The 27,359-nt window shown below is 43.7% G+C and overlaps 1 protein-coding gene across 2 annotated transcripts in view; it reads left to right on the top strand.

Annotated features, from left to right (window-relative positions):
* Positions 1–27,359, top strand: part of PKP1 (plakophilin 1) — a 52,564-nt gene that overhangs the window by 10,636 nt on the left and 14,569 nt on the right. For both annotated transcript variants that reach the window (XM_068918211.1, XM_009667321.2), the window contains 6 exons: positions 1,807–1,907; positions 12,053–12,480; positions 21,050–21,194; positions 22,918–23,125; positions 23,948–24,125; positions 26,280–26,394. In XM_068918211.1, the coding sequence (XP_068774312.1) occupies positions 1,807–1,907; positions 12,053–12,480; positions 21,050–21,194; positions 22,918–23,125; positions 23,948–24,125; positions 26,280–26,394 (1,175 nt within the window). The remainder of the gene's footprint in view (positions 1–1,806; positions 1,908–12,052; positions 12,481–21,049; positions 21,195–22,917; positions 23,126–23,947; positions 24,126–26,279; positions 26,395–27,359) is intronic.

The raw sequence follows: 27,359 nt of genomic DNA, 5'->3' as shown, positions 1-27,359 counted from the left end.
AGGATGGGGAAGCACTAGGTGAAGGATGCAGCTGCATAGTACGTCCATTCTGATGTCTGTGGCCATTTCTGTTACTCATAAGGGCAAGTCTTTTGCAGCTTAACACATATGAACCAATAAGGGCTGGAGAGTTATTAATAGGGCTCTTGAAACAATGCTCACTAAGTCTCAAGCGTTTATAGAAAAAGAGCTCTTATGGTTTTCTGCACAAGTATATGTGAGACTATTCTGCTGTTGCTTATTCTGAGTTCAGTGACATTGTTCAGATGCTGTCATCTGTGCAGTGTTGCTCCTCTCTTGTTGACAATAGAAAGCAAATCTTATTATTTATACTGTATCTAAGGGAATGATCTTCCTGAGAAAATGCAAGAATTTTAGCCACGCACCGAATCAACATAACAGGTTCTGGATGCCTAAGGCAAGGCAGTAAATTAGATATATTCCAAGGCTCATTGGCTGTAGAAGACCTGAGTGGCTTCAGGGCCTTTGTGGTAGAGCTTATCCGGTTTATCTAAGAGATGAGTCTTATCAAACAGTCAAAGACATTAGGATATTTCTGACATAACCCACCAGTTTAGGTGCATAACTTGAGACAGGTAAGTCCTGATTTTGTAGGTTGTTAGACACTCAGAGCTTCCCCTGGAAGTTAATTGGAGTGTAGGGTTTGTACTTCCTCATAACGGGACTTGGGAACCCACAATTATTGAGCGCTTTTGAAAATGAAACTTAAATGACCTTAAACCCTTTTGGACCATCTGAATGGAATTCCAGCTTGGAAAAAGAATGAGCCTCTCAGTTTTTGCTCGTAGTGTTGAATGCAGCCTTGAGTAAAATACTTTCAGGAAAGTTCCAAAGATTGCACTCCCAAGATCTGCTGGAAAGAGTCCTCCAGAAGAGGTTTTGGTATGCCTGGGAGAGTTGGCTCCAGACACTCTGATTAAAGTGCTGAGAAATAGTAATGGCAGAGGGGTTCCTCCTGATCCAAGAATTTTGCATCTTTGCAAGACATACCTGACATCTAGTCCCACATATCTCCCCACCTTCCCATAAATGATGATCGAGCTTAATACTTTCCAGAAAAAGAAGTAGAAATACACAAAGTGATCTTTTAGAGACTAGACATGGAAATTTAAGCCAGTAATATTAGGGTTTAAGTGTTTGACTCATTTAGATCCCCAGGTGTTAAATAGACTTGATCATTTACTGATCATATTTGTTATTCACAATTTACTGAATTTATCAAAGCTTGCTCATAAAACTTGTGTTGATGTGTTTAGTATTCTTCAGACCAGGAAGGCAATTTCTCTCCAGCCAGACTGGCAAGAGGTTGGAGGGTAGGTTTTTTTCCTTCAGAGAAAGAGCAATATCTATTTACCTCCAACTCAAAAAGAGAGGTGGGCTCCAGGTTCAGTGCTTCCTGGATGCGTAGCACAGAATATCATCTCATTCCTCTCATATAGCAAAGACCTAAGATACTGGCTGTGCCTTTGACCTTTGGATGTGCCTTTGGCCTTTTTTTTTTTTTTTTTGGTGCTGAAGACCTTAAGCTGTCACTCACAGTCTGTGGACTGGAATTTCTAAGAGCCCTTCTGAAGTATACATCTTCTATGAGTTGCCTGCATTGGCAAAGCTAAACTCACTGACTTACTTTTCTATGTTCCTGTTAAGTTCTATAACTCCATCATTCTTCAGTAACGAGCAAAAATCTAGATTCATCTAGACTCATTGGAGAAAAAGAGCTTTACGCTCTGGAGGAGCACATGCAGGGACCACTTTCTCCTATTGACAGTGTTTTTTCATTTACAGGTTCCATGTACGATGGTCTAGCTGATGGTTATGGCTATGGGACATCCCGGGGCAGCTATTATGTCAAAACCCAAACAGGAAACAGCAGCTGGGGATATCCGGTAAGATGTACTTTTATCTGGGAACTGTGGTATACTCTTGAGGCAATGTGGATGGAAAGCACCCTCCAACAGAAGAAGTCATGTAGTAAGCTAACAGCACTTTGGAAACACGAGTGAAAGATTATCCATAGCTATGTCTATTTTAGCAAGTAATTCAGTGCAATAGGAGAGGATCAGTAGATCGCAGCAACTAGCATTGAGAACACAATATCTATACTGTATGTAGTTGGGAATTTTACTGTGGATAAGATATAGTTTGGTCTGCTGGGCTCAATATCCCCACAACACAAAAGATTTGAAACTCTCTGAAGGATCAGTCATGCGGTTCAGATTCTTATATCTCAGTTAAAGTTTGCACATCCATCACTCGCTTAGAGTTTCCAGTTTTGTTTCCTCCAAAAGGAATCTGTTCACATGCATCCAAAACTGCTGTGTCTACAACACTGGTGTGGTTCAGAGGGATGATCAGGGGATTTGCCTCCTAATTGTGTTGCTGTTCCAAATCTAAATGCTAATGCACGCTCTGTTATGATATTCTCTGAGCTTGGAAAAGATGTGCTCCACTTCTCCCATGGTGATTTCTAAAGAAATATTATAGATTGTCAGAAAAATCATGAGTAAGATTGTGCTTGTCTTTGCACAGTCTGAGCTTATGCATTCCACAGAGGTCCTGGTCTTGTCCTTGATGACAGACTCTCAGGGCGTTGAGAATCATCAGTTCTCCAAACCACTGCAACATCTGTTGAGGCAACTTGTCCTTGTGTTGTCCTGCCACCCTGGGCCTGTATAATGTTCTTTCTTGGTCCCCATCAGCTGTAATGTAGAAAGGAGAGCTCACCGATCTGAGATTTTAATATGGGAAAAAGAAAAGGTTCCTTTCAACCACCTTGGACTGACTATCTTTAGGAGCTATAAAGCAGTTCTCCTTTTACCATCAAAGGCTTGAACCAGGCAAGGTGTTTATGTTGGCTTCAAGCACAGAGACAGAGCATTGGTGCTTTTCCTGTTAATTGCCAACTCCTCTCCCTGTTCATAGCATCAGCATTCATCAGCTACAGAAAGATTAGTCTGTCGTCTTTCTTAATGGCCATTGTGTAGCACGCTTGCTTCAAGGCAGCAATAATGTCACTTGCTAGGTTTGCATCGCTATGTTAGCTGCCTACTTCCGGCATTTTCAGTAGGAAGGACTGGAAGCACTGGCATGTCTTTGAAATTTTTATCTGCAGTCTATCTGTCAACTTATTTCACTGTACTTTGTTGAGCTGGTTAAATCCCAGGCAGTGGTGTAAGACCAAAAGAGTGACTGTGGTGGATCAGAGCAAAGGTCTATCTAGCTAAATGTCCGGTCACCGTCACTAAGGCAGTGATGGACCCCTGCAGAAGGGTCTGAGAAGGGCAAGCAGGCAGGGAGACTTCTCAATATTTTCCTGTCCACCAGCAAATTGCAGCTGACTCCTCCTGAGGTGGAGCCACCACTAAGTGGATGTCACAAATCTCTCCAACATTTCTGTTACTGAGGAGTGCTTCATGAGTAAAAGGACTGTGGTGGGGTTCTTGTGGTGGGGGATGAATTATTGTCACTTTTTTATTGTGCCTTCTGAAAGGAGTTTGCTATGCTTTGTCTAAGCAAAGCCATTCTGTTCTAGCCATTCCAGTAGTCTCTAGCTATTTTACTTAAACAGGGTAGAAGATAAGTCCCAGCTCTGCAGTTGGCCCTCCAGCTCATGCTACAGTACTGGCAACACGACACTGCAGAGAGCGTCGCTGGTTTCTGAACTGTTTTTTCTTTTTGTTAATTCCTGATCTTCTCCCCAGTTACTGCAACAGTTGGACAAATGTTGGATAGGTAGAAATGCCAACTGCCTGCTGGAGATTTCAGTCCAGCACTGTTTTGGGGAATATCTCACAAGATGATTATGAAGATCAGGGCCTCTACTAGACATAGAGGACAGTGCACATGCCAGTTCAGTCGTTTCTGGTTCATCACTGACTTATGCATGCAGTTCATGGCTTTTCTCTGAAGGGTTTTTCTGCATTTACTGATCAGGGAAGGTCTTTCTTCAAACCTAAGTATCTTGTTTTGGCAAAGCGCTTCAGGACCTGGCTGCTTTATTAAAAGGTAATGGTGTTCATTGCCGATTTACAGTAAAATTCATCTTACCTAACTTTGTCTATCCGAAAATCTGCAATTTGGTCTTAACAAGTTGTCTAGACTCCTCCCATGGCCAACAAAGAGAGAGGTACCAGGAGGTGATTCATCTCCCTATTTTGGAGATCTGTTAGGTCAGGATGAATCAGCCCCTCTGGATGCCTATCTCCTTCCACTGATAACTAGACTGGAGCAGACACCTAACAGATGGATGGCTGCAGTTGGGGACAATGAGTCCCAAGAGCCATTGGCACACTGGAACATAGAACCTCAAGCCTAAATCTGCTTAACAAGCTTAATAGACATCATACTCCCCAACTGCACTGAGAAACCTCTTCCGTTTTGCTTCTTCCAGAAAAGTGTTAAAGGTTTACAAACACCCACCACTACCACCTTCCAGCTTCAGTTAACTTTAAGCTTTGTCTACAGGCTCATTTGAAATCCATGCAGATTCTAGACATTTTTAAAATGTGTTTGCATTTGTAACCTCTGTTTTGTAAGCCATGGAAAGGAAGACAAAAAAGTCTGTCTTTGAAGACAAAATTGCTAGACTTCTTTCCTGATGCTGTGATTGTTTCTGAAAAGTCCCAATGGCCTTCAAGATACATGGTCAGGGAAATGATCCAGTATAATATTCAGTGAAATTTCTTACTCTTAATACTTCTGGAGTTAAAAAATATAATAGGCAATCTATGTCCGTGTTCTGCAAAAGGAAATAGTTGCTCTAAAGCACCTGCAACACTTTTCTTATCAGTGCATTGCCTTAGATTTTGACTCTAAATGACATCTTTTTGCAAGAAGGTGTGTCACCTACCCTGCTTCACCCTTCACTTTCACCAAGAAACTATTATTCCTGATTTTTCCCTTTTGTCTGGTCTTGTGTCTTCCTGGAAATCTGAAGTTTTTACTTTTGAGCTTTCTCCCCTACCTCATGAGATGCTGGTGTTCAAAAAAAAAAAAACTGTGCAAACTGTTCAAAAAAAAAAAACAGAGAGTTGTCAGCTCTCTTTGAGTCCATCAACAGTCCTAAGTAAAACCTTTGATTTACTCATTATTAAAAATGACTTTCTGACTACTTCTATTGTGGAGTGTCTTATTAGAAGCATTACTGTAACTAGTATTACAATGAGTAACTACTCATTACCAGTTTAGGTAACACCGAAATCAATGTGTTTGCTCCAGGAACAGACACTCCTTCCCATCTTCAAGGATAGCAGAGTTGGTCCCCATTGTTTGGCTGCACCATTTCTTTGGCTCACATGACAGAGTTTGACTCAACCTTCAGGGATAAAGTTCCCAGTTGTGTCTGCATATTGACCTCAGCAGGAGGCAGTAATGGGTACATTAGTGATAGCAAGCCTCTCTGTGTTAAGTGGTCTTTCCTGGTTAGTTTCAGTCAGGTATTGCTGAGCCTGGAGGATCTTTCGTGACATTTATCACCATGCTGACAATGTGAATTAAAAGTGGTCACTAGTTCTCAGAGTCATCAGACCACCAGGAATTTGCTATGCCATGGCCTAATGTGAAGGCCTGAGTGGTGCCTGAGGTTAAAGTGGTGACCACAGTTCATGCAAATGAACTTGAGGGAGCTTTATGTGATCTAAACTGGGTATGCAGACAGGGCAGTTGTGGCAAGAGAGGTCTCAGCATGAGCTGTACCTTGGCTCCAACCTCTCCCCACTGCCCCATGCATTGGCATTTATTCAGCACCAGGCTCAAAGCCGCTGTCACAGTCCACTGGCCTGTAGCCAGTGTAGTCATGTAACCACGTAGTCAAAGCCCAATACAGAGAACATCAAGGAATGGCAGGAAGCATGCTGTGAGCACAGCAGACCTTCTGAGGCTTTTTTCCCATCTGCAACAATTTTGCTTTATGTCTGGGTCTAAAGGCTTTGCAGATCTGGCCACCATCCTCACTAGAGAATCAGGAGGGGGTTCCCAAGTTCTGTGTATGCCTTGGCACTGTCTGGATGGTGCAGTATTGGGACAAGTTGCAGAAGCCTGACAGCCTCCTTCAATGCTGCGGCATCCACATGAGGGAAATCTGCAGGCGTGGTCTGGGTGGAAGTGGCAGCTTGTTTCTCCAGGCACTGCCCTGAACAAGGGGAGACCAGGTCCTTGGCACACTGGGCGTACATCAGTAGGAAAGTAGGTTCATCTCTGATGTTAGGGCACTCTGCTTCCGACCACATGAGCAGATCTTCATCCCCAAAGAGCTTACTCAGCCTGTGGGCTTGTAGCTATTGCAAGTAACATTTCCAGGAGCAGCTCAGCTCCCAGGCCAAGGAGTATTTGGCATATCAGACGTTGCTGCTATTGAGGCAGTAACTGAGTTGGCTCCTGATACAAATAACAGTTGGGCGCCGCTGGCTACTGGGTCACTAGTGCTCATCATTGCTTTCTTCAGTCATCACAGCTAGGGTCTCAGCCTAAGTGCTGCAGGGACCAACCTAGCCAGGCTTCTGGAGCAACTGTGTCCATTTTGACATGAATGAAATATATGCACTTTGTTGACCCCTATGCAGTAGAGACTGTATGTAGATTCCCAAACAAATTTTCTCTGTGGGAGCAAGTTGCAGAGCTTTCTTGTCCAAATGCATTAATTATCTCTAGGAGAAAAGTTCACCAGTAGAAATGCCTGCCTGTAGCCCAGTCCTGTTCAAACAGATGAGAATGCTCCCTGCTATCCTCGAGCTGTTATCACCTCTGCAGACAAAAATCTCTCAATTTAAGTGGGAGCTTTGTCCTGCAAGGACTTCAGGATAAAATTTGTGTGTAAAATTTACTGTAATGACACACTGAAATACTAATAAAAAAGGAATGCAATGAGTAGCCTTATTAAAGTAAAAAAGGTTTTACAGTTGTTGCACAGCACTGCTTGTTCAGGCCCCAGTCTCCCTGTGAGATTTTACAAGAGTCTTTATGCTTTGGAGTAGCATGTTGAACATTACCTTCCCATGAAAGAACAAACTGAACAATCAAGATCTAAATCTCAGCTGCTTAAAAGAGCAGATGAAAAAGCATACGGAAGGGCAGCAACCAGGAGAGGTGGGAAAGAGCATTTCAGAAATGGATTAACATGTATTTGCTAGTTTTGCAATTTTTCTCCATGCAATGGAGTGTGCAGTAGCTAAAGCATTTCACAAGTTGCATCAAGAGTTTTCCCCACCCATCACTCAGGGTGGGACGCTGTCATATTGCATTGCCTGTGCTTTGCCCTCCAGCCTGGGAGAAACCTGCTCTTGACGTGTTTATACGGAGTCCTTTACTTCTCTCTGTCTGCTGCTCTAGAAACAAACAAATTGCAAGGGAAAAAATTAGAGCTAGGTAATGAACTGATCGCGTCCTTAGATGCAGAAGTCAGAAACACCTAGTTATCTGGGAGGGCCTCTGACTTGGAAAGGCAGTCCTGAGATGCGAATGGGATTCCTGGTTCTGGTGCGCTGGGTGATCAGCAACTTGCTCTGTGCTTCAGTTTCTCTATCTGGAAAGAGGGAAGAGAATAGTGGCTTTTTCTGTTAAACAAAGGGGTTAGAGAAGAAAAGTACCAGAGACAGACTCACTATCAATGACTAAAATACTGTGATTGTGTCTTTTTCTCTAGTACCGTTTTCTTTCTAATTGAAATATGATGTTTAAGATATTCATTTACTCATTTTGTATGAGCGCTTTTTGTTCTAATTAAAGATCCTAAAATGACCTTGTATTTCAGGCTGATGACTGGTGATCCCTAAATACTTATTTAATTTAAAGGTAGGCCTTTGTTATTGCTAGTGAAGGAAAGTACCAAGTCCTTGGGCCTGATAAGAGTGCCTGTGCACTATCAGTACTCATCTTTGCTACCTTTCCTCTCTATGCCTCCCTTTCTTGTTTTAATATGAACAAACAGCTTCCAAGGATCGGTCTAAAACATACTGGCCTGTTTCGCAGTAGGGAGGAGAAGTTTAGACTAAAATTCAGGATGCTGGCATCATGCAATTGCATGTGAGCACCCTCCTGTATCCTGCGAGTGCAGATGACTGACTGCTGGTGCATGGTGACATCTGACTGAAGGGGAGACTATGAAGCTGCCCAGGGCCACTGAAGTCTCAGTGCAGGGAGAAGTCTCAGTGACAGCCTGTGCTCGTCTAAAATGATTTCCAGAAATCACAGTGCTGAAGGAATCTCTGCTTTCTGTCCTTACCCTGCTTTGAGGGAATTTGTTGCCTTTTCCAGCATTTCTCCACGCTCCTAAGGAAAGGAGGTGTGGACCTCGCCTGCCTTCCCTGTGCAAACACCCACAAGCAGTGGGGAGATGCAATTCAGGACGTTAGGAAATCTGGGCGGTTTATGAGGTTTGAAGGAGAGAGATCGATTATTTTCTTTTACTAACACCATTCTGCTTAGGAAGAGTTTGCTCTATACGTGTAATGGAATCAGCACAAATTATGAGATTGTTGTCAAGTGGCTCTTTGTAAGACAGACTATTTAATAACATCGCCTTCCCCTTCAGAGATGACATCTCTTCTCTAGATGGCAGAATACCTTGGTTCTTCTTTGCTGCACATCCTATCTCACTGCTTGCTGCATTGGATAAAGTGTTAACAAAAGGGGGAACACCATTCCCTTGACCATGTTTGCGCTATTATTTCAAGTGAAAGTCTCTGACTTAGCTGGCTGAATATCTGAAATGGGAACATAGATGTTAGTCTGACAAAGTTGCGCTTAAGACACGAACATGGCACTTTGCTGAGATCAAGAAGCAATCAGATCAGCGACATTTGTGAGAGGATTCATAGAGACTATTTGGCAAGCAGATTCAAAATCCACTGAAGCTGACAAGAGACTCCTCATCGATTTGGAGAGGCTTTGGATCAAGCTTTTGCTGCAAAGAGGAGTTCTAAGATACCAATTAGGTCCGTGCCACTTGAAAGAGATTAAAATGGGCTCAGCCAAGCATCTGGTAGCATCAGCAATAAAAGTCATGCACTGGCTTTGGTAATGAGCTTCACATCACACGGGAACTATTTTCCCATGAGTTTGCAAAAGGTTTCCCCACCCTGCTAGGACCTGCACTGACTTGCAGCTCAGGCCTCCCTGTGTTGCAGAAAGGAGTCTTTCCAAATAGGCGGTCCCTTTGCTTCGCCCTTCTCAGGGCTGGCAGGAAGGAGAACAATGCTATATGCCACTATAAAACACAGCAGGAAATATAGAATTGATAATTCCCACCTATAAACACAGACACATTCACACCTTCCCTTGCCTGTTCTGTTACCAGACAGATGTGAGTGCACTGAAAAGCAAACAATAGCTTTAGATAAATAGCAAGTTAGCTCTTCCATGGTTAGCTGAATTGTTTTCAGTAAATGCCCAGGGGCTCCACGTCTCTGCTAAGCTTCTGACAACCCTACAAAATCATTCCGGCTTATTCTGACTCATAAAGAAAAATGACATGGCTAACATCTGGCAAACTGCTCCTCTGTCCTCCAGCCAGGCCTCTGAGACTGGGTTCACTGCTCAGCTCGCCGTGGGCCAGCAAAGGCTACCCAGAATCTTTCTTCACCATCCTTGTCCTACACTCTCCTTCAGTCACAGTCCTTAGGGTCTCTGAATGCCACTGCAAGTAGTAGAGCTAATGAGGATGATTTCAGCCTTAAAGGGACACAGTCATTCACAGCAGAGCAGAATGTGGCTTTGGTGAAAGGTCATGATGGCGTTGCTGAGTCAGTCAATTTTGCTGTAGCCAAAGCAAAACCAGTGTAGAGAGAGTGCCTCAGCAGCATGGCCATCCTGGAAATTTTTTGTGGGCCTGCCCCACTGCTAGAGAAGCCACCAAGACTCATCACACTTACCCATGTGCCTTGTCCTTGCTTTTCTTATCACATGCAAATTCTTTTTCCAAATCTCTGGGAGCTCTGCAGTAAGCACCAAACCTGTTATCTGTTGTTCTGCAGTACTAATAGGTTTTTTTCTGTGTCCTCTGGAGTAAATGTAAAGGGAATTTGCCCTTCTTTTCTCCCCTTCCAGCAATTCGCCTGTTTAGTTGCAAGCCTACTGAATGAAAGTATCAAAATTACTTCAGACTTGTGCTCAAGTGGCAGAGCAATCTGGGTATCAGAGTAGCGGGAATGAAAGGTTTCCTCTTATATAGGTGGCATGCCTGATATATAACCCATTCTAAAAGTTTCCAGCCGTTACTCACCTGTGCAATTCTCTGGGACACAGCAGAGAGGATTCACTGCATTCCTGAAGATCAGTTTGTTAATGGAAATACTTAGCTTAATTAATTAACATAATGACAATTCTGCAAAGTGTTAGAGACAGAAATGATGCTGACTGTGCTCAAGGCTGGGATGAAAAGCGACAGAGCAGCAGGAGATAGGGAGATCCTGCAGAGCATACTAATTTCTGTATCACGTGAAATTAGAGAATACCAATCTCTCTGTCACATGGTATTTCTTCATTAGAAAATACGTATTTCTTCAGAGGGGCACAGGTGTGGACATGTCCCTTGTACCAGGCACAGGCTTGTGCCTTGAACCTTCATGGAAATAACAAGGTGCCAGAGTTGACTTTTCTCTCCCAGCCCAAGGGACCTGTGGGTGGCTTGCACAGAAAGAGGCATCCGAAGTACATCTGCCTAAAGTTAGGTGAGAAAAGCCCCCTCAGCCACGGGTCTTTTCCTGCATAAGCCTTCCAAGGTAAACCTAAGGGAGATGAGGCAGACAGTTAAGGTCTATGTCACTGTCTTTATTTAGTTCTTTTCATGTCTGTTTGCTGAATGTCTTGGAGATCTGCTAGCCAGGGTGCTCGGGGAGTAAGGTGGAAGAACTTGATATAATGGGGCAAACAAACAGCATTAAAATGCCTTTTTTTTCCTTTCTGGAGTACACACCTTAGTGACACATCTCTGACCTGGAGACAGCCATGCAGGCCTCCAAATGGCAGGACGACATCCAAAAGTTTTAATATGGCAAATATTGGATTCAGTCGTGATCTATGGCGTACTTGGGGCAAATGTGGAATATCTTTGGTGAAGTGGTGAAGTCTGTCTGAACAGAGAGCAGGGCAGCTAAAGCCACTGTTTCTTTTGATTAATTTAAGTTTTTTCGGTTTTTTTTTACTTTCTTTGTTTTTTTTCCCTGGCTTAGTGGTTGTCACTTCTTACGGCATATTCCCCGTTGTTCTTAGAATATCCCGTTGCATAAGCTGATAATACACACCTTGTAACTCATAAGCAGATATTAATTTCCTTTATTGGTTTCTTAGCACAATGAGATTCAAGAATCCCTTTTTAGTACCTTTTCACTCCCTTTTCTCCCTTTCTAAGGAACTTGCACGTGGAAGGTGAACAAAAGAGGATAAGGAAATTAAAAATAAGGACAGGCACTGCTGGAAGGGCAGAAAGGGGCAACGTCGCCTGTGATGGCAAGAGACATGACATGAACTTTAACAGGGTATAAGAATTTTGGCTCCTGTCTTATAGATTGGGTTAGACCCCATGTACTGGAAATAGGACATTTGCTCTAATAGGAGGGTCATGTCAGAGCTTTCATTTCTGTCTCCAAGTTGCTGGATGCCAGATCCTGAGCACTGCATGTCCCCAGACTTCAAGGGATGGTTTGGCACCAATGTAAGGGCTAGAGGTGGTCTAAACTCCCTAACATGTGTATGGCTACTGGGTAAATGTTTGTTCTGTGCTTTGCACAAAACCCCCCATTGGCCAGTGATAAGAATGAGGTATGCAGATTGCAGTTCAGCACCTCATGAGGTTAATGCCTAAAATTAGTCATCTCAGTGTAGTGCAGGTTTGCCTGTGATGCCTGAGGTTTAATGTCTCTGTACAGGAGACTGGCACTGCTCTTCCTTCCAGGCTCATACAGCAGGGCTGGGAGATTGGGCCACAAAAATATCTGCATAGGAATTTGGTAGCCCCACAGGAAGTAGGTCTTGACAATGTTGATCTTCCATTCAACCCTTTCCTAATTTTTTTGCTTCCTGCTCTCTTACTGATCAGCTGTACAACGGGACACTGAAGCGGGATGCGGACAACAGACGCTACAGTTCATACAGCCAGATGGACGGCTGGGGCAGCAAGCACTACAGCAAGGCTGCTGTCTGCAGCCCCACCAGGGCCGGCAGCGACTACTGCTTTGTGCAGAACATCAAGAGCAGCCGGAGTGAGCCTGATCTCTACTGCGAACCGCCCCGGGGCACACTGAGGAAGAGTCAGGTGGGGAGCCGGGCAGAGCACAAGCCAACCTTGAACCGCCAGAGCATCTACAGCAGCTGTAGCACCCAGCAAGGAACTACGAGGACAAGTAAAAAAATGACAGCACGGGCCCTCTCCTGCCCCTCCAGCAACAAGGCAGATGTGGTCTATGCCCAGCCCATGATGAATAGCAAGCAGGATGTGGTTTATGGACAGGCTCAGTCCAGCTCCAAGTAAGTCTCACACAGTGGGATTCATCCAAGTAACTGTAGACATTTGATATGGAGGCTTGGGCTGCTTTTTAGCCACTGGAAATCTGTTCACCTATGCACAATGCACTCATTCTCATCCTGCAGTAGAGTCTAAAGTAGGTCAGATGAGTTACACTCTTAAAGAGCTTATTTCTGGTTGCTGACTATGAATGCTGACCAATATGACCAGCTCAGTGTAAACATCTCTGCCGCAGGTGTTTGACATTAGGCAAGATGATCCCCTAGTCTGTGGTGGTATTATCCTACAGCTCCTTTGCAGGACAAAAGTGGGAAGGTGAAGAGCGGAAAGGCCAATGTGCAGTTTAGGTGTCTCTCCTGGCTGCCACACCACTCTGATTTGGTAGAAAACTAACTGGAAAAAACGGCCAGTTTTGAAGGGGTCAGTTGCTTGGGTTCAGGACTTGGAGCAGAGCTGAGAACTTGCTGAATGGCAGTATTTACCCTTCTGTCTTTCTAAGCAGTCCTTGCTTCATTCCCCGAAGAGGTCTGACTGATTCAGGTTCAGGGAAAAAATGAGTCAGAAATTGAAAAAACTAGCCTAACTGAAAGAATTTACCAAGCCTGGAAAGAGGAAAGAATGGAAGCTGCACATTTCCTTCCCATCCAATCCCATCGTGGTTATGACTTATGCAAGGGTGGAGGATTGTCCTTTGTGTCTCATTTAGCACCAGATCCCTTCTTGTAAATGTTGCCTACAACAGTAGGGCATGTAATACACACCATAGAGCTCAGTGCAGACACTCCCAGCCTGTTACATCTGTACAACACAGCACAGTGCTCAGAAGGAAAAAAAAAAAAAAAAACTTGCAGGATTTGGTGGCATTACAGCAATGTTAGTTTAAAGCTGCCCTGAAGCTAACAACTACACTGCCATCAACTCTGGAGCATGAACCATGTTCTTCTGCTCACAATAGTCCTAGAAGAGATTTAATCTGTAATGTTTTACTAGTCTAGAGAAAGAGGGTCTACATCTTCTGCAAGCATTCCCAGGAGTGACTGCACTACCTTTGCTGCATCAGTGTCATATAGGGCTTGCTCTATGCCAGCCCAGAGATTATCACAATCCCCTACAGACATGGCAGACTGTCATACAAACTGTAGAAGCTCCTGAGCTCATTTCTGGTGGTCCTTGGTAAACTTCCTGTGTTATCGAAAAAGGAATTTGCTCACTACAGCACAATATGTGAGACTACTTAATAATGATCATAGCTTTTTCTGTAACTCACAACAAAGGCTTTGATTGTTTAGCCTTTGATCCAAAATGTGTTGTAGATATTGAGAAAATCCCTCCACAATAGGTGCTGTGAGCCAGATCATGGCCTTGTTCACATCTGAATGTTGATTTCCAGCTTTCTCCTTGCCTTTGGCTAATTCTCTGCTCAGCCTCCCTCATTTCAAACTAGGTAGTGGAAGTAAATCCCAGACTGTGTATGAAAAGAAATATCATTTGCTTGTTAGCATGTTGTCGTGAAACATTGGCTTTCTGTGTGCCCCGTTCCTTTAAGTTCAACACATGCAAAATTAGCTCTGGTCACCTCCAGCATGGAGCACTGGTGGTATGGGTTTGCTCGTCTCAGAAGCTTTGTAATTCCTGTGGAATGGAAGATAGAGACACTATGTAAACTAGAAGCAACTTGTTCCAGGGAATTTCTGACTAAAGAGCATGAAAGTGTAGTGGGAGTGACGGCCGAATGAACAAATGTGGGACTGATGCTGCTTTCTGCATAGGGAAAATGTTGATTTTGAGAAGTCAGTCCCAGGTGGGCAGGCTTTCTTCAAAGAAAGCCCTACACGGCAACACAGATAGGTCACAGTTGCAGACTTGGTCATTGCTTTGGAAAGGTCACTTGAAGAATAATCAGTTTTTCTAAAAAGAAACTGCTCTTGTGAGAGGAATATTCTGTAGTGCTGAATGCCCTCTGGTTAGGGAGTGGTTCCATTTATACACTTGTCCTGGCTGGGGGCATTGCTCATCTGGCAGAACTGGTTCTAATGTGGAAATGTCAGGCTTGAAGTCGTAGGCCCAACAGTGGCTGTGTCCCCTGAGTAAATCTGATCTGGCTGGGGCACCCCTCCCTGCTCTCAGTGAAACTCACTGCAGAGCTGGATTGGTTTGGAGAGCAGTTTGTACAAGTGGTTCTCCTCCTGACTCAAAGGAGCTGAGCTTGGCAGTAGCCATCTTTATAATTTTGGAAGCATATTAAGGAGTTGTCCTCTTTGAAAAAATGACTGATTCGGAAGGCCAGTCCTTCTCTGAAAACAGGTTATGGCAGGGTTGTCGTTAGCCTTGGTCTGGAGTGCTTTTTTCTTGGGAAGGGGCTTTTATAGTTAGGACTGTATCTGGGCTCTCTTTGTTGTGTAGGACTGCTTCTGGTTGGAGAATTCTGTAATTGGAGATCTTGATTTTTATTTGAGTGGCCTGATCTTTGGGTAGGGAGAGGTTTGTTTGTAGGCCCTCAGGAAGAGGGTTTAGCTGGTTAATAGCTGCTGGGTAATACCTGATTTGGGTGTCTGCTCTTTCTATTCTAGTAGCTCTTAAAGTAGAGTTTTTGCCTTTTAGAACAAGGACCATTTTGTGTTTAGATTTCATGCACCTAATTCCTGTGTAGGTGGGTAAGTTGTCCACAGTTTGGCAAGCCGTTTCTGTGAGCAACGGAAGTGTTAGACTATTTCCACCCTTTCATAAGTGATACAATGGGATAAATCCTATTGCTGTAGGAGTGATGCTGGTGGGATCTGAAATCCAGTGGGTCTGCCTGTAATACAGAACTGCTCCGTAACACAGTAACTCTGGATGGAGTCAGTGCAGTTTCAAGAGCTCTGCTCCTCAGGTGTCCCATGCTATACACCTCATCTTCTTCATAGAGGGTGTGAGATGAAAAAAGGAACATTGGACATTCTCAGATAGTGATATTGGCATGTGTTTATCAAAATATTGAGTATGCAAGAACTGTTAAACTGAGCAGTGTCTCTAGTAGAAGTGTACTTGGTCACGAGGTTATTTAATTTCTAGAACTCTTCCTGACTGTGTGATTACCTCCATTTATTGAACTGATTTTTGAGGTATAAAGCATTTCCTTTTCAGAAACAGAGAAGCTATCTTGGACAACTAAATCTCAGAAGAGGCCTTCCTCATATAGAATCAACTTCAGTCTAGGAAAACACCTTTCCTCTAGCTAGGTGAAGAGTAGTTTAACATTTGAATGTTTTTTTGTGGAAATCTTGTGCCGTAAACTAAAACATGTTGTAGGGTTTTACTGGCTCTGGTGATGAAATCTGAGTTTTGCAGTTTGTTCAGATCAGGAGGTTATTCCAAAGAAGTATCTTGCTTGCTTTGAGAAATGTCCTCTTGAAGTATCTTCCCTTCTACCACCCATCATTGTGATACTGCCTCAGTGAGCAGAGAGGGACTTTGTCACGTCCCTTCCAGAAATACCTCTTTAAAACTATTCATGGGCTTTCTTGTAAGCCTTTGTAAGCATACGTTATGTCATATCTGCAGCAAACTTTTCTGAGCTCAGCATCTCTGGTCTGGGCTCAGAAGTTTATGCATAATTCTGATGGCTCCCAAAGTCAGTTCCCAATAAGCACCATTCACATTTTCACAGAATCACAGAATCACAGAATGACAGAATCGTTTAGGTTGGAAGGGACCTCTGGAGATCATCTAGTCCAACCTCCCTGCTCAAGCAGGGTCCTCTAGAGCATATTGCCCAGGATCACATCCAGGCGGGTTTTGAATATCTCCAGGGAAGGAGACTCCACTGCCTCTCTGGGCAACCTCTTCTAGTGCTCTGTCACCCTCACAGTGAAGAAGTTTTTTCTCAGGTTCAGAAGGAACTTCCTGTGGTTCAGTTTCTGCCCATTGCCTCTTGTCCTGTTGCTGGGCACCACGGAGAAGAGGCTGGCCTCATCCATTTTGCCGGAATACAGCTTTTTGGAGTAGGTATTTCTATCTAATAGAGCTGGAGGGAGACTTTTTGGTGTCCGGGGCACCCCATTCTCCCTGCCATGCTTCTTCCCTTTGGGCTCTCATGGCTTCCTGCAGATCTGCAGCCTTTCATCCTGGGAGGCAACAGCAACAGTGTTTTCAGGAGCTGATGAAGACTAGGCATATTTGCCTGCTCTTAACCACTTCCTCTGATTGATGGTACTTGCTTTTCTTTCGTGACAGTCATGCTCCAATGACTATGTGCCATCTTGAGCTAGCTAGCTTTTAGCCAAGTAACATGTTGTGATTCAGCATGGTCAAGAAAAATTTTCTGCAACTTCCTAAGTCATCAGGTAGCGGTAACAAGAAACAGCAATAAAGCATGTGGTATTTAATGTGTCCTAGAAAACCCTGGGTCTTTCTCCCCCTTGAGCTGGAACTTGAGGTACAGGAACACTATTGGTGCCACCAGCAGGCATTGTTTTAACCCTACTTCCAAATGTGTTGCATTGCATGCTTCAGATACCTCATGCACAAGGCATTGACAGTCCAGGCCCAGGCTGGATTGGTGATATAAGCTGTGTGTGACTCTGCTATAGTCCGTGCAGTAGTCAACTAGTTATGTGGACATCACTTTATTTCAGATGCCTATATCTGAACTACTTGCCCTGGGCTCTTGTTGCCACAGTAGAGATGCAGTCAGGGGCTAATGGAGCTGAAATCTGAGGTAGCTCAGTGAGTTACCCCCTAATAAAGTCAGCATCTCTCTGTTGACTTCAGATGAAACCCTGGTGATTGTCTGAGTTCCAGGTACCACTGTGAGGTCAGACCAGCCTCACCCCTTGTGAAGGATTCAGAGTATTTTCATTTGTAAAGGCAAAGAGGTTAGTTGGCAAGTCTGCAGACATGCTCCAACTTAAGGGTTGCTGATAATGGGCAGGAGTCATTAATGGACACCTACAATATGCATTGTCTTCCATAAAACCACATGCACCTGTGGCTTCATTTTTAGACATTGTTGATACATTTCATTCTGGCGTTCTCTGTGGATGGGAAGCTAAAATGCCTCTTCAAAGTTCACCTGAAAGTGAGTGCCTCTCAAGAAAGCTGGAATTATGTAAGATTTTGGTGCTATACTTTCAAGGGCCTTGAATACCTGGCTGGCAGGTATGGATTAGGCAGTGAAAGTTGGGGCAACCCTTTGGATTTTTTATATTGCAAAAGCATGATTCAAATATGGTCATATCTGCCTATGGCAACACTGACTAGCCCAAGACAGGCTGCAGCAGTCTCTGTGAGCTGTAGCTAAACTTCAGGAACAGTAATTGTGTGTCCTGTAACGGTTCATTCCTCGGCAGGAGCTTAGTCTCTCTGGATGTTCAATAAGTAGCAAACACTGCTATTATTGAAAGACTCAAAAAAGGGGACTTAGGCTGTTTTCTGATAGAGCTCCTCTCTTTCAGGGCAGGAGATTGGGACCAAAGGAGATCACTATTGAAACATAGGTTCTCCCAGGCTTTGCCACACAGTGAAAGCAGAACTAAGTACAAAGACAGACATCCTCATTTTGTTTTGTTCTTATCTGACATAAACTGCTTCTGAAAGTGGCTATTTTACAGTGTTGGCTCAGTGTGATATGGACTTGTCTGCACTGTGTGCTTGCATCTGAAGGAATTGCAGAGGAGCTGTGCATGATGCTGTTCTGGCAGAGTTTGTACAGTAGGATTGCACATGGGGAGAATCCCCTTCCCCTGGGTTCAGTGTCAGTCTGTGCCTCTCTCCCTAGTATTTACTCACTGAGCAAAGCCTGAGGGGAGGCTCCAGCCGAGCTCTCTATGGCACCAAGATCTTGGTGGAGAGTTTCAGCGACAGATGTGGCTGCCTGGCATGGAGCATGGCCATCAGGTTTGATTCGGTGCAGCCTAGTTCTGGAAAGCTTGGATGCCCTAGAGAGGTGCTGTCATAGCTTTGAGTGTCTTCAATCTCTATTTGTTAATGAACAATGCAATTTCTTAGAAATTTCTGTCTTCCTCAGAAGAAGATTCCTGTCTTCCTCAGACAAGATGGAGACTTAGATCAGATTAGCACAAAGCAACTTGCTAATACAAAGTGAGCCAAAGGCATTAGTATCAAATAAGAGAATGTGCCTTTCTGTGATCCTGATCCTATTAAGTATTTGTTTCCCTTCCAGACCTGAATCTGATCATCTAATTTGTCTCTTGTTGAATCATTTCTAATTGAGGTCTCTCCCTATTCTGATTGCTTCTTTATCGTGGAAGAAGAACAACCTTTGGAGTTCTTCCTACCAGGCACATTGGCCCAGGTTGGAGATGGCCACAATCCAAGAATTTCTCTTGGATCGGGTTGTTCACACACTGTTAATCTGGTTACGACTATCTCTGAGTGGCTGACAAACAATCTCCCCATTAGCACAGGCCTTGCCAGGGAAGTTATAGTCTCAGCTAGGAGAAATCACTGTTTTTGACTTCCTAGGTAGTATGACTAAAGTTGACTGCTCATCCTCTGTGAACTTCTCCTGTCGGGGATCCAGCAGAGGAAATAATTTCTGCTTGGCCATCTTTTCCCATGCAGAACTGGACCTGGTTGCTGAGTTTTTCATTGCTGAAGGAGGATTTGCCCCTCTTGTGGAATGGATGTGTAGGAAATTGCCCTCCTTGAGTAGCTGCCCTAGATGGACATCTTTCTCATAAAACGTGCTCTTGGTTTTTCTTAACTTGGGCAATATACTAAAAAAAAATCATCACCATGATTAGATATGCTCCCCTCCCTACCTCCCTATCCTTCTAGCCCAGGCAAAGGAGAAAGCCCTCTGGTGTCACTCATGCTGGACCTGTTGGTGTCTCAGCTCTATTGTGTGTCTCAGAGACACCAAAAAGACTAAGAGAAAATCAGAGCATCCTGAACCTTACAATGACTAAATCCAACCCCAAGCTTTTTGAGGTTCCAAAGTCTCCAGTTTAAACTTTTTCTTTCCAATTTTGCATTTCCTTATTTCAAGCTTAATGCAAGCTTCTTGGAGTCAAGTTTTGATAATGGTTCAAATGATGAAGAAGAATTTTATGATGAAGCGATATGATTTTATTCTTACAATAGAAATGGAAGTGGAATGACGTTCATCTAACCTTAGTCACTGAAAGCTTAATGTCCTGTCCAAGATCATCATCTAAGATTCCTGTATATCAGCAGAGGCACAGGTATCTCCAGAGGGCAGGTCCTCTTGTCTTAAGATAAATGTTTAAGACACACAGGCAAATTGTTTTTTGTAAGCACCTATTTCTCTCCTTTCACTACACAGGTGCTTAGATGAGTAAGTTAAACTGGGTGCAACTTCACCAGTAAGAGCAGGGGAGGTGAATCGTGTCTAATAACAGTCTCTGCTGCTGTCTTCCAGTGTCATGCCATAATTATTGACTTTTGATATTTTGTATGACATTTGTTATAGAATGGTAGGGATTATTCATTGGCCTGTGCTGTGTGGAGGTGAGAGTCTTTGGATACTTAAAGATAAAATATTTTTCTTTTAGTAAGCTGCTGGTCCTTTCTAGACCTTTATTTTTACAGTTCTTTGGCACAATCAAAATGAATCTGTATATCCTGTGCATGATAAGCTAGTCAATCCCTCCTAGAAATATTTAATACTTCAAATGTAATAGGTAAATTTAAAGATATTATTTTAAAAATTCTATTTTGTTAGAGTCTATTGGATTGTCTCATGGCAGTCAGCCCCCCTACCCAGTCACTAACTAACTAGGCTGACATGAAGCAAGAGCTAGTATACAAATTGATGTGGCTCAAACAGGAACTGATCGCCCCAATCTCCAGGTAAAATTCCCCATCAGTCTGAGCTGGATCCTGAACAAGAAATGAGATCAGTCAGGCAGCAGAACTATTAGGTAATTGTCCTAGCAAGTTTTTGATTTCATCTACTATTAACAAAGTGTTTCCCATTTCTTTTTCATCGCTGCTTAAATAGTAGTAATCAAATGGGACTTAGGTTTCTGAGTCTTCTCAGTCCTGAACTTTGTGCTGTTATTTACTTTGTGTGAATTAATGTAGGTTCTGCTGCCATGAGCTGAGACCCCTGTAAAGCCAGCTGCAGGCCTAAGAGGCAAGGATGCAAGAAGAAATAATAGCTTTTTTTAGGTTAACTGATGTAATTGGAAAAAGAGACAAGCTTTGTGGTTCAGAGCCCCTTCATCAGTCTGCAAGTTTGTACATTTTTTTTTTAATTTTATGTAGCTCAATATCAGTACTGCTAAAGACAGCTGGAGCTTGATCTTTCTAAACTAGGGGACAAATGTTTAAAGGTCTATATTTTTCCCAAGCATTTCATTCCTGCTCCAAGCCAGAGCTATTCATAACCTTCCTCTGGATTCTTTTATCATCTCCTTTTTGAGACAGAGAAAGGCACTAGGGGTGCACCATATGATTGCATGCACAATGCAATCACCATATGATGGTGATGTGATCATGTTTTGCATTTTGTGTTTGATTCTTTCCTAATAATTCCTAGTGCTGAAGTAGCTCCCTTGCCTGTGACTGAGCACCGAATCAATGCTGTATTTCTCTTTAACATAGAATATGTGGAGATGAAATAGACGGTGGTGCAATGACCATCCAGAAAGCCATTCAACTTCTGTGCTCCTCCGATGACAAATACCAGGCTATGGGTGCTTACTACCTCCAGCACACCTGCTTCCAGGATGAATCTGCCAAGCAAGAGGTGAGCTAATTTCTTCACAGCTCTGCAAATGCGTTGGATGTGAGGGCACACTAGTTGGATGAAACTGGTTCCTCTCAGTGCCTAGCATCCATAGCTTCTCTTAATTTTGATTATGGACTCTCAAGCTTCGTTAGTCCCACATGGGAATTAATTAAGTGGATTTTTCAACTAATAGTGGCCACTTTCTCTTAATAGCAGTGGGATCTGCTATTAAGGGGAATAGTTACCAGGCAGGAGACTGTGGCCACGTTATCACCATAACATTCTGTGACACGGATGGGTGGGTTTTGGTGACAGAAGAAGCCAACCAAATGCAGTCTCCTCTCCTGCATGCAACTGCACCTGTTTCCACATGAATCTCCTGCTATCTCAGAGCTGCAGTGTCCAAGTAAGTTGCACAAAATTGCCCTAAATCCTGCTGCAATTTCTTTATTGTGCATTGCTCAATGACATTTCAGCCATTCACCTAATCCAATGGGTTGGTCAGTGATCATGTATAACGATATTTAATCAAACAGAAGCGGTCCTCATAGCACAGCTTATTTTTCTTGTGTTCTTACTCTCTAATTACAATGTTTATGGCAACACATAGCTTAAAGGATGGATCTGCTGTAGCAACATTCTTTCACAAAAGTTTATCCCCATCCTGCTTTGTCTGCAGTCATGAAAATGTGGATTTCTCAAGATGGCATCTGTATAAAGGTGACTTTCTGTTTTCTGGCATAATGGTGGTGTCAGATAGGCTGGCATAGTGCGTGAACATACCTTTGTGTCCTCGGTGCAGCTGAACTGAGCGCAGGGACCTCTGCCTATGTTATAGTCACTAATTGTGGTGTGACCACTCCCTGCGTTACCGTTGAGAACGCACCGAGCGCCGGCCTGTCCCATCACTTCCCAGAAAGATGTGTTAGAGCAAGTATAAAATGAGTCATCTGAATACATGCTTGTTTTCTTTCCTTTTTAAAAAGCACTCATTCATCTTCTGTTGTCAGCAAATCTTCAGCCAATAGGTTTGTTTGTGCGAGTAGGGCCTCCAGTGAGACTTATGTCTTCAGTTTCCTATGTCTTCAGCATAGGAAATCCTATGGCAGAAGACTTAATTATAATTTTCAGAAAACCTCAGCTGGTGGAATTCACGTGGCTTTCAAACCTCCTCAGCATGCATGCTATGTCTTTTATGTCTGGATTCACACCCCTTTCCAATGTGGCCTGATGTACCCTCCCCTTTTCAGTACTAGAATATGGCCTATTGCTTCTAGTTGACCTCTAGGGCATTTACACTGTACCACTACCTTCCCTCTAGTTCAGCCTGTGATTTCAGGATGCAAATAAATTACCATGTTTTATTATAATATTGCTGTAGATGTCCTCTACGTATTTGCAGGGCCTCATTTTCAGCTAACATAAACTGATAGAGGTAAGTGAGAATTTGTGGGAGTAAGCAGTTTTATATCAACGAAGGATCTGGCCCATTACTCACATGCATCCTTTATTAAAAACTGAGCTTCAATCTCAAGGATTGCACCAGGGTGCCTACTACCTATGGCCTGAACAGATATATCATTTGCACACTCTAGCTGTTCTTTACTGCCAGGTCTATTTTTCACATTCCTGTGAGTATGTGCCATGTTGACTTCTTGCAATTCCAGAACTGTTACAGTTATCCCTCTCTGAGTAATGCTTTGCACACTGCACTGATGGTGGTATGCTTTTCATGGCACAGGTCTATCGGCTGGGGGGAATCGCCAAGCTTGTTGAACTGCTCCGCAGCACAAACCAGAACGTTCAGCGAGCAGCAGCTGGAGCCCTCCGAAATTTGGTCTTCAGGAATCCAACCAACAAGATAGAAACCCGACGGCAGAATGGGATAAGGGAGTGTGTGAGCCTTCTACGGAGAACAGGGAACACTGAAATTCAGAAACAACTGACAGGTACACAGCAGATTGCCAAGAGCCCCTCAGCTGGTGTCATTCCAGATACTGATTACACCAGTCTTGAGCATCCTAGAGGCTCACCTGTCAACAAGGACCATGGTCCTCCCTGTCTGTGGTCTGTGTTGTTCAGCACTTAGAGGCTCAGTAACCACGGTGCTGCCATATGACAAAGAGGAAGTTTTATGCCCCTGATGCATGAAATGGCAACTCAAAGCACAAGGCAGAGGAGGTCCTGGCCTTTGGATATCCTGCAGGGACTCCCCATGCCGCAAGTGCCCAAAAGGGCTACATGCTACATCTGCCCCAGGTTTCCCTCCACAGCTGTGGTCACCCAGACTTTCTCATGCCTTTCTGCACCCTTGGCCCCCATGCTGTTCCCAGGGAAGGCCCAAGGCACTGGTGGCCCCCAGAAGGTTGAGCAGGTTGTCTGGTTGGTGTCACAGCTTTTCTTGAAGGATTGACACAGATTTGTTGGCACAGGTCACCCTCAGCTGTGCCTGAGATTCTGTGTTCAAACTTTCACGAGATCCCTGGAGAGATGCCTTCCCCTTGCTGCATGAATGGCAATAAATGCCAATTTGGGGAGGCGGGAGGATGCACAGATGCCCATCTGCACAAGATAAGAGGCCGAGTTGCCCATTCTGCCTTTCTGCTACTTGGATGGACAGAGACTAGGGTTTAGGGCAGTCTCTGCCCCTAGTCAGTTCAAAGAGGGATGGAGTGAACAAGGGTTTTGTTGCTGGAATTCACACTGGTCTAAAGAAAGTTTCTACTGCATTGTGACCTTCTGCTAGAGCTGGTCTCCCATTTCCTTTCTAGGACTGCTCTGGAACCTCTCTTCCACTGATGAATTAAAAGAAGAGTTGATACAGGAGGCCCTCCCTGTCTTGACAGACTGTGTTATCATCCCTTTCTCCGGCTGGTCTGATGGCAGCTGCAATAGGACAAGAGAAATTATTGACCCAGAAGTATTCTTCAATGCTACAGGGTGTTTGAGGTGAGTCATCAAGCAGGGACTTACTGTAGTTTGCCCATTTGTTGATATAAGCTGAAGATGTCTAACTCCCCCTTCATTAATATCTTTACAGTGAGTATATTTTTACATATTCTCCTTGAGAAGGTTTTCCTGACTAGAGGGAGGAGAAAAACTCCCATGTAAAACATTTTTAGCAGGATAGCATCTTCTTTTTTTTCAAAATAAGTTTGTTTTTGCAAAGTCTCTCCTCAAAAAAATACAAGTTGCTCTGTCATTGGAGAGCTGCAATACTGAAGCATGACAGCATTTGACTTAGATCAGGAAACTTGGCACTTTTTGCCCCTAGAATTTGAGGCTTCAAAAGACAATTTTGGTTGCTAGAAAAAAAAATGGTTTGAGTTTTAGATGATAAAAGAAATAATTCTCTATGTGTGGGAAACAAGCGTTTTCCCATTGATTTTAATAACTGTTTAACTACAGAATATCTCATTGCCCTGGACCTCTACTGATGCTGCCTGACCTACGCAATTTACTGTCTATCAGCTTGTTTCGACAGATGGGTCAGCTATAAAATGGGAGGTGCAGCTCAAGCCCAGAGTAGGTTATCTCTTCACAGAAAAGCCAGAGCCCTTTTGTAGGGGATCTTCGTCCTGACTTGCTGTTTCTCCTACCACCCTCCTCCACTTGGATGCAAGCTTCTTGTCTCACTGGGAACAAGTAGGGAAAAAAAAAACAACAAAAAAAACAGTATAATTAGGTACTTTCATCAACTGAAGCTCTCCCTGAGGGAGTGCACAGCTGACCACACCCTTACCAGACATGCAGCTAGTAGGAGCTGTATCTGCTTACGAAACAAAATGGGTGAATATGGTAGGGGCCTTTTGAGACTTGATACTATCGTCTTCTGAGGCTGGGAAATGTGTCTGAAAGAAAGTGAGTGCAGCTCCTTTCCCTTGTCTTGGAAAGCAACTTTTCTCATGCAATTGCATGTCAGGGTGAGTGGTATATGTCACATATGAGTCACTCGACTTATAAGATCGTCTAAACCCACCGATGCCACAAGATAGTCCATTAAAATAAGGAAAGGAGTATGATATTAGAGCCTGTAAAAAGGGCTTTCCAGAGAATTTAGCTCAAGGCAGGCTCTATCTCCTAAGACTTGTTTATTGCAATCTGTGGCAGTAATACATGACACTACCACTATCAGACTACAAGTCAGTCAGGAAGCTCCAAAAGCTTGGAGAAGCAGGACTCAGGAGCATCCAGAGGAAGCAAAGCATGGGAATTGGGTTCGGAGCCCCTGCTCCGAGGGATGAGCCAGGAGAGCTATGACTCACTGCACTGCAACATCATAACACAGAGATGAGAACAGCCTTGGGTTTGCCCTGGGGGTCGAGCCACTGCTGCTCAAGCATTTCTGGATTGCAGATGGATTCATGTTAATGAGGAGGCTGCAAATCACAGTGAACATCATATCCGGTTCTGGGATGCCTGGAGTGAATATCTCACAACAATTGCCAACCTCTCTTTTTCATTTGCAAGCTACAAGGCATTAAAACAGGAAAGAAAGAAGGGGAAAAAAAAAAAGCATTTTCTGTTACTGGAAAAAATTCTCTGTCCTGGCATCAGCCTACTGGAGTGCTCAGGAATACAGTACAATTTGGTCAATCTCTCTGGTCAGAGCTGTTACTGCAGTTTATCATGCCTGCCCTCATTTCCCATGCAAATTGCTGTCAACCCTATGTAGCTCCGTAGTCACAAACATTTACACATTCCTGATTTTTCACAATAATTAAAGATGGTCTTTATTCGGTATGATCTTTGGAAACACCTCCAAAGAGGCAGTCAGTCTGTGTAACATCATGTGCATAGCCTCTAAGGCAAAATAGCGCTGTTAGTTATTCTTGATAGGAGATCTTCTATATAGAGTTCTTTAAGAGGACATTTTCCCAGAGAAATCCATATAAAAAAGCAACATGAGAGCTATGCAGTCCCACAGAAGGCCTGTAAAATGAAAGCAGTACACCACCTTGCTGAATCCTCAAAAAAAAAAAAAAAACCCTTAAATTCAACCAGAGGCATAGACAGAAAAGGACTGATAAAGACTAGTGAGTATACTCAACTCGTCCTCTCTCCTCCTTCTCTCCTGACACGTTCTGCAATGTCCTTCATCAGAAACTTGAGTTCTGCAGACATGGGGCGCCAGACCATGAGGAATTACCCTGGCCTGATTGATTCAGTCATGACTTACGCTCAGAACTGCGTGGCTTCTAACCGACCTGATGATAAGGTACCAGATACTCCTCCTAGGCTGTCTGCTGGAGTTCAGTCCTAGCAGACCCACAGTTAATAATTGCAACCTTGGGAATATCTCAAAATCCCTTTCAGATTCAAATACAAGAGATGATGGGGCTCTGTGGCTCCTCTTGTGCCATCAAATCCCAGTGTGACCTATTGTAGTATTGCAAAGCCTCCGTGCTGTTGGCCTGAAGTAGATGTGAGTTTTACAATTTCCCTTTACCAGCTCAGAGCCACAGAAAAATATGCTGGCTCCTGTGCCCCCAGTATGCTTCCCTACCTCACCCTCCCACTCCAGGATCCTTCTGGCGGTCTTGACCTAAATCTCTAGGTTGCCCTATCACACATCCATTTCTCCAGCAGGGCTGAAGTTTATAAACCCCAGTTTGTCATCACAGTCAGTAGGGAGCCAGGAGCTGGCATCATTCTGCCACTCCCCAAACTGTGACTCTCGTCACTGTGTGTAAATAGCACTTATCTTGAGCAGAACAGTGTTTATGGCCACACTTTCGGGAGTCCAACACCTGCAATACTAGCCAAAATTCCCTAAGTCCTCAGTTCCCAGCAAGGTATGAAAATTATTTCAAATGAGCTCAGGATTGAGCAAATGCTCTTTTGGGCATAGCTTTTACCAATAGACGAATTCCAGCAGCACACAATGAACATAGCTCTTTGGAAATGTAGCTGCATGTCTGCATGTTTTGTTGTTGGCTACAGGTATCTAGCAAAAATTCTCCCTTACCACATCCAGGTAAAGCAGATTTAAAAGCTTGCTCTTGTAAAAACGTCCCAGTCTGTAGCCATTACTTGGATAAAGTCATTGGAAGTTGAATATGGAATGAGGAAGACTCTCAAGATTTGGTGTATTAAATTTCTTGCCAGGCAGCTTGATAAACCTATCTTCTGCACTCATTCTCTTTCTCTTCCTCTTCATCAATTCAGCAGTGACAGTGGAAC

This window comes from Struthio camelus, chromosome 24 (genome assembly GCF_040807025.1).
Source record: "Struthio camelus isolate bStrCam1 chromosome 24, bStrCam1.hap1, whole genome shotgun sequence".
Taxonomy (NCBI): Eukaryota; Metazoa; Chordata; class Aves; order Struthioniformes; family Struthionidae; genus Struthio; species Struthio camelus.
Note: the sequence above shows the minus strand (reverse complement) of the source record. Positions and strands in the feature narration are given on the sequence as shown.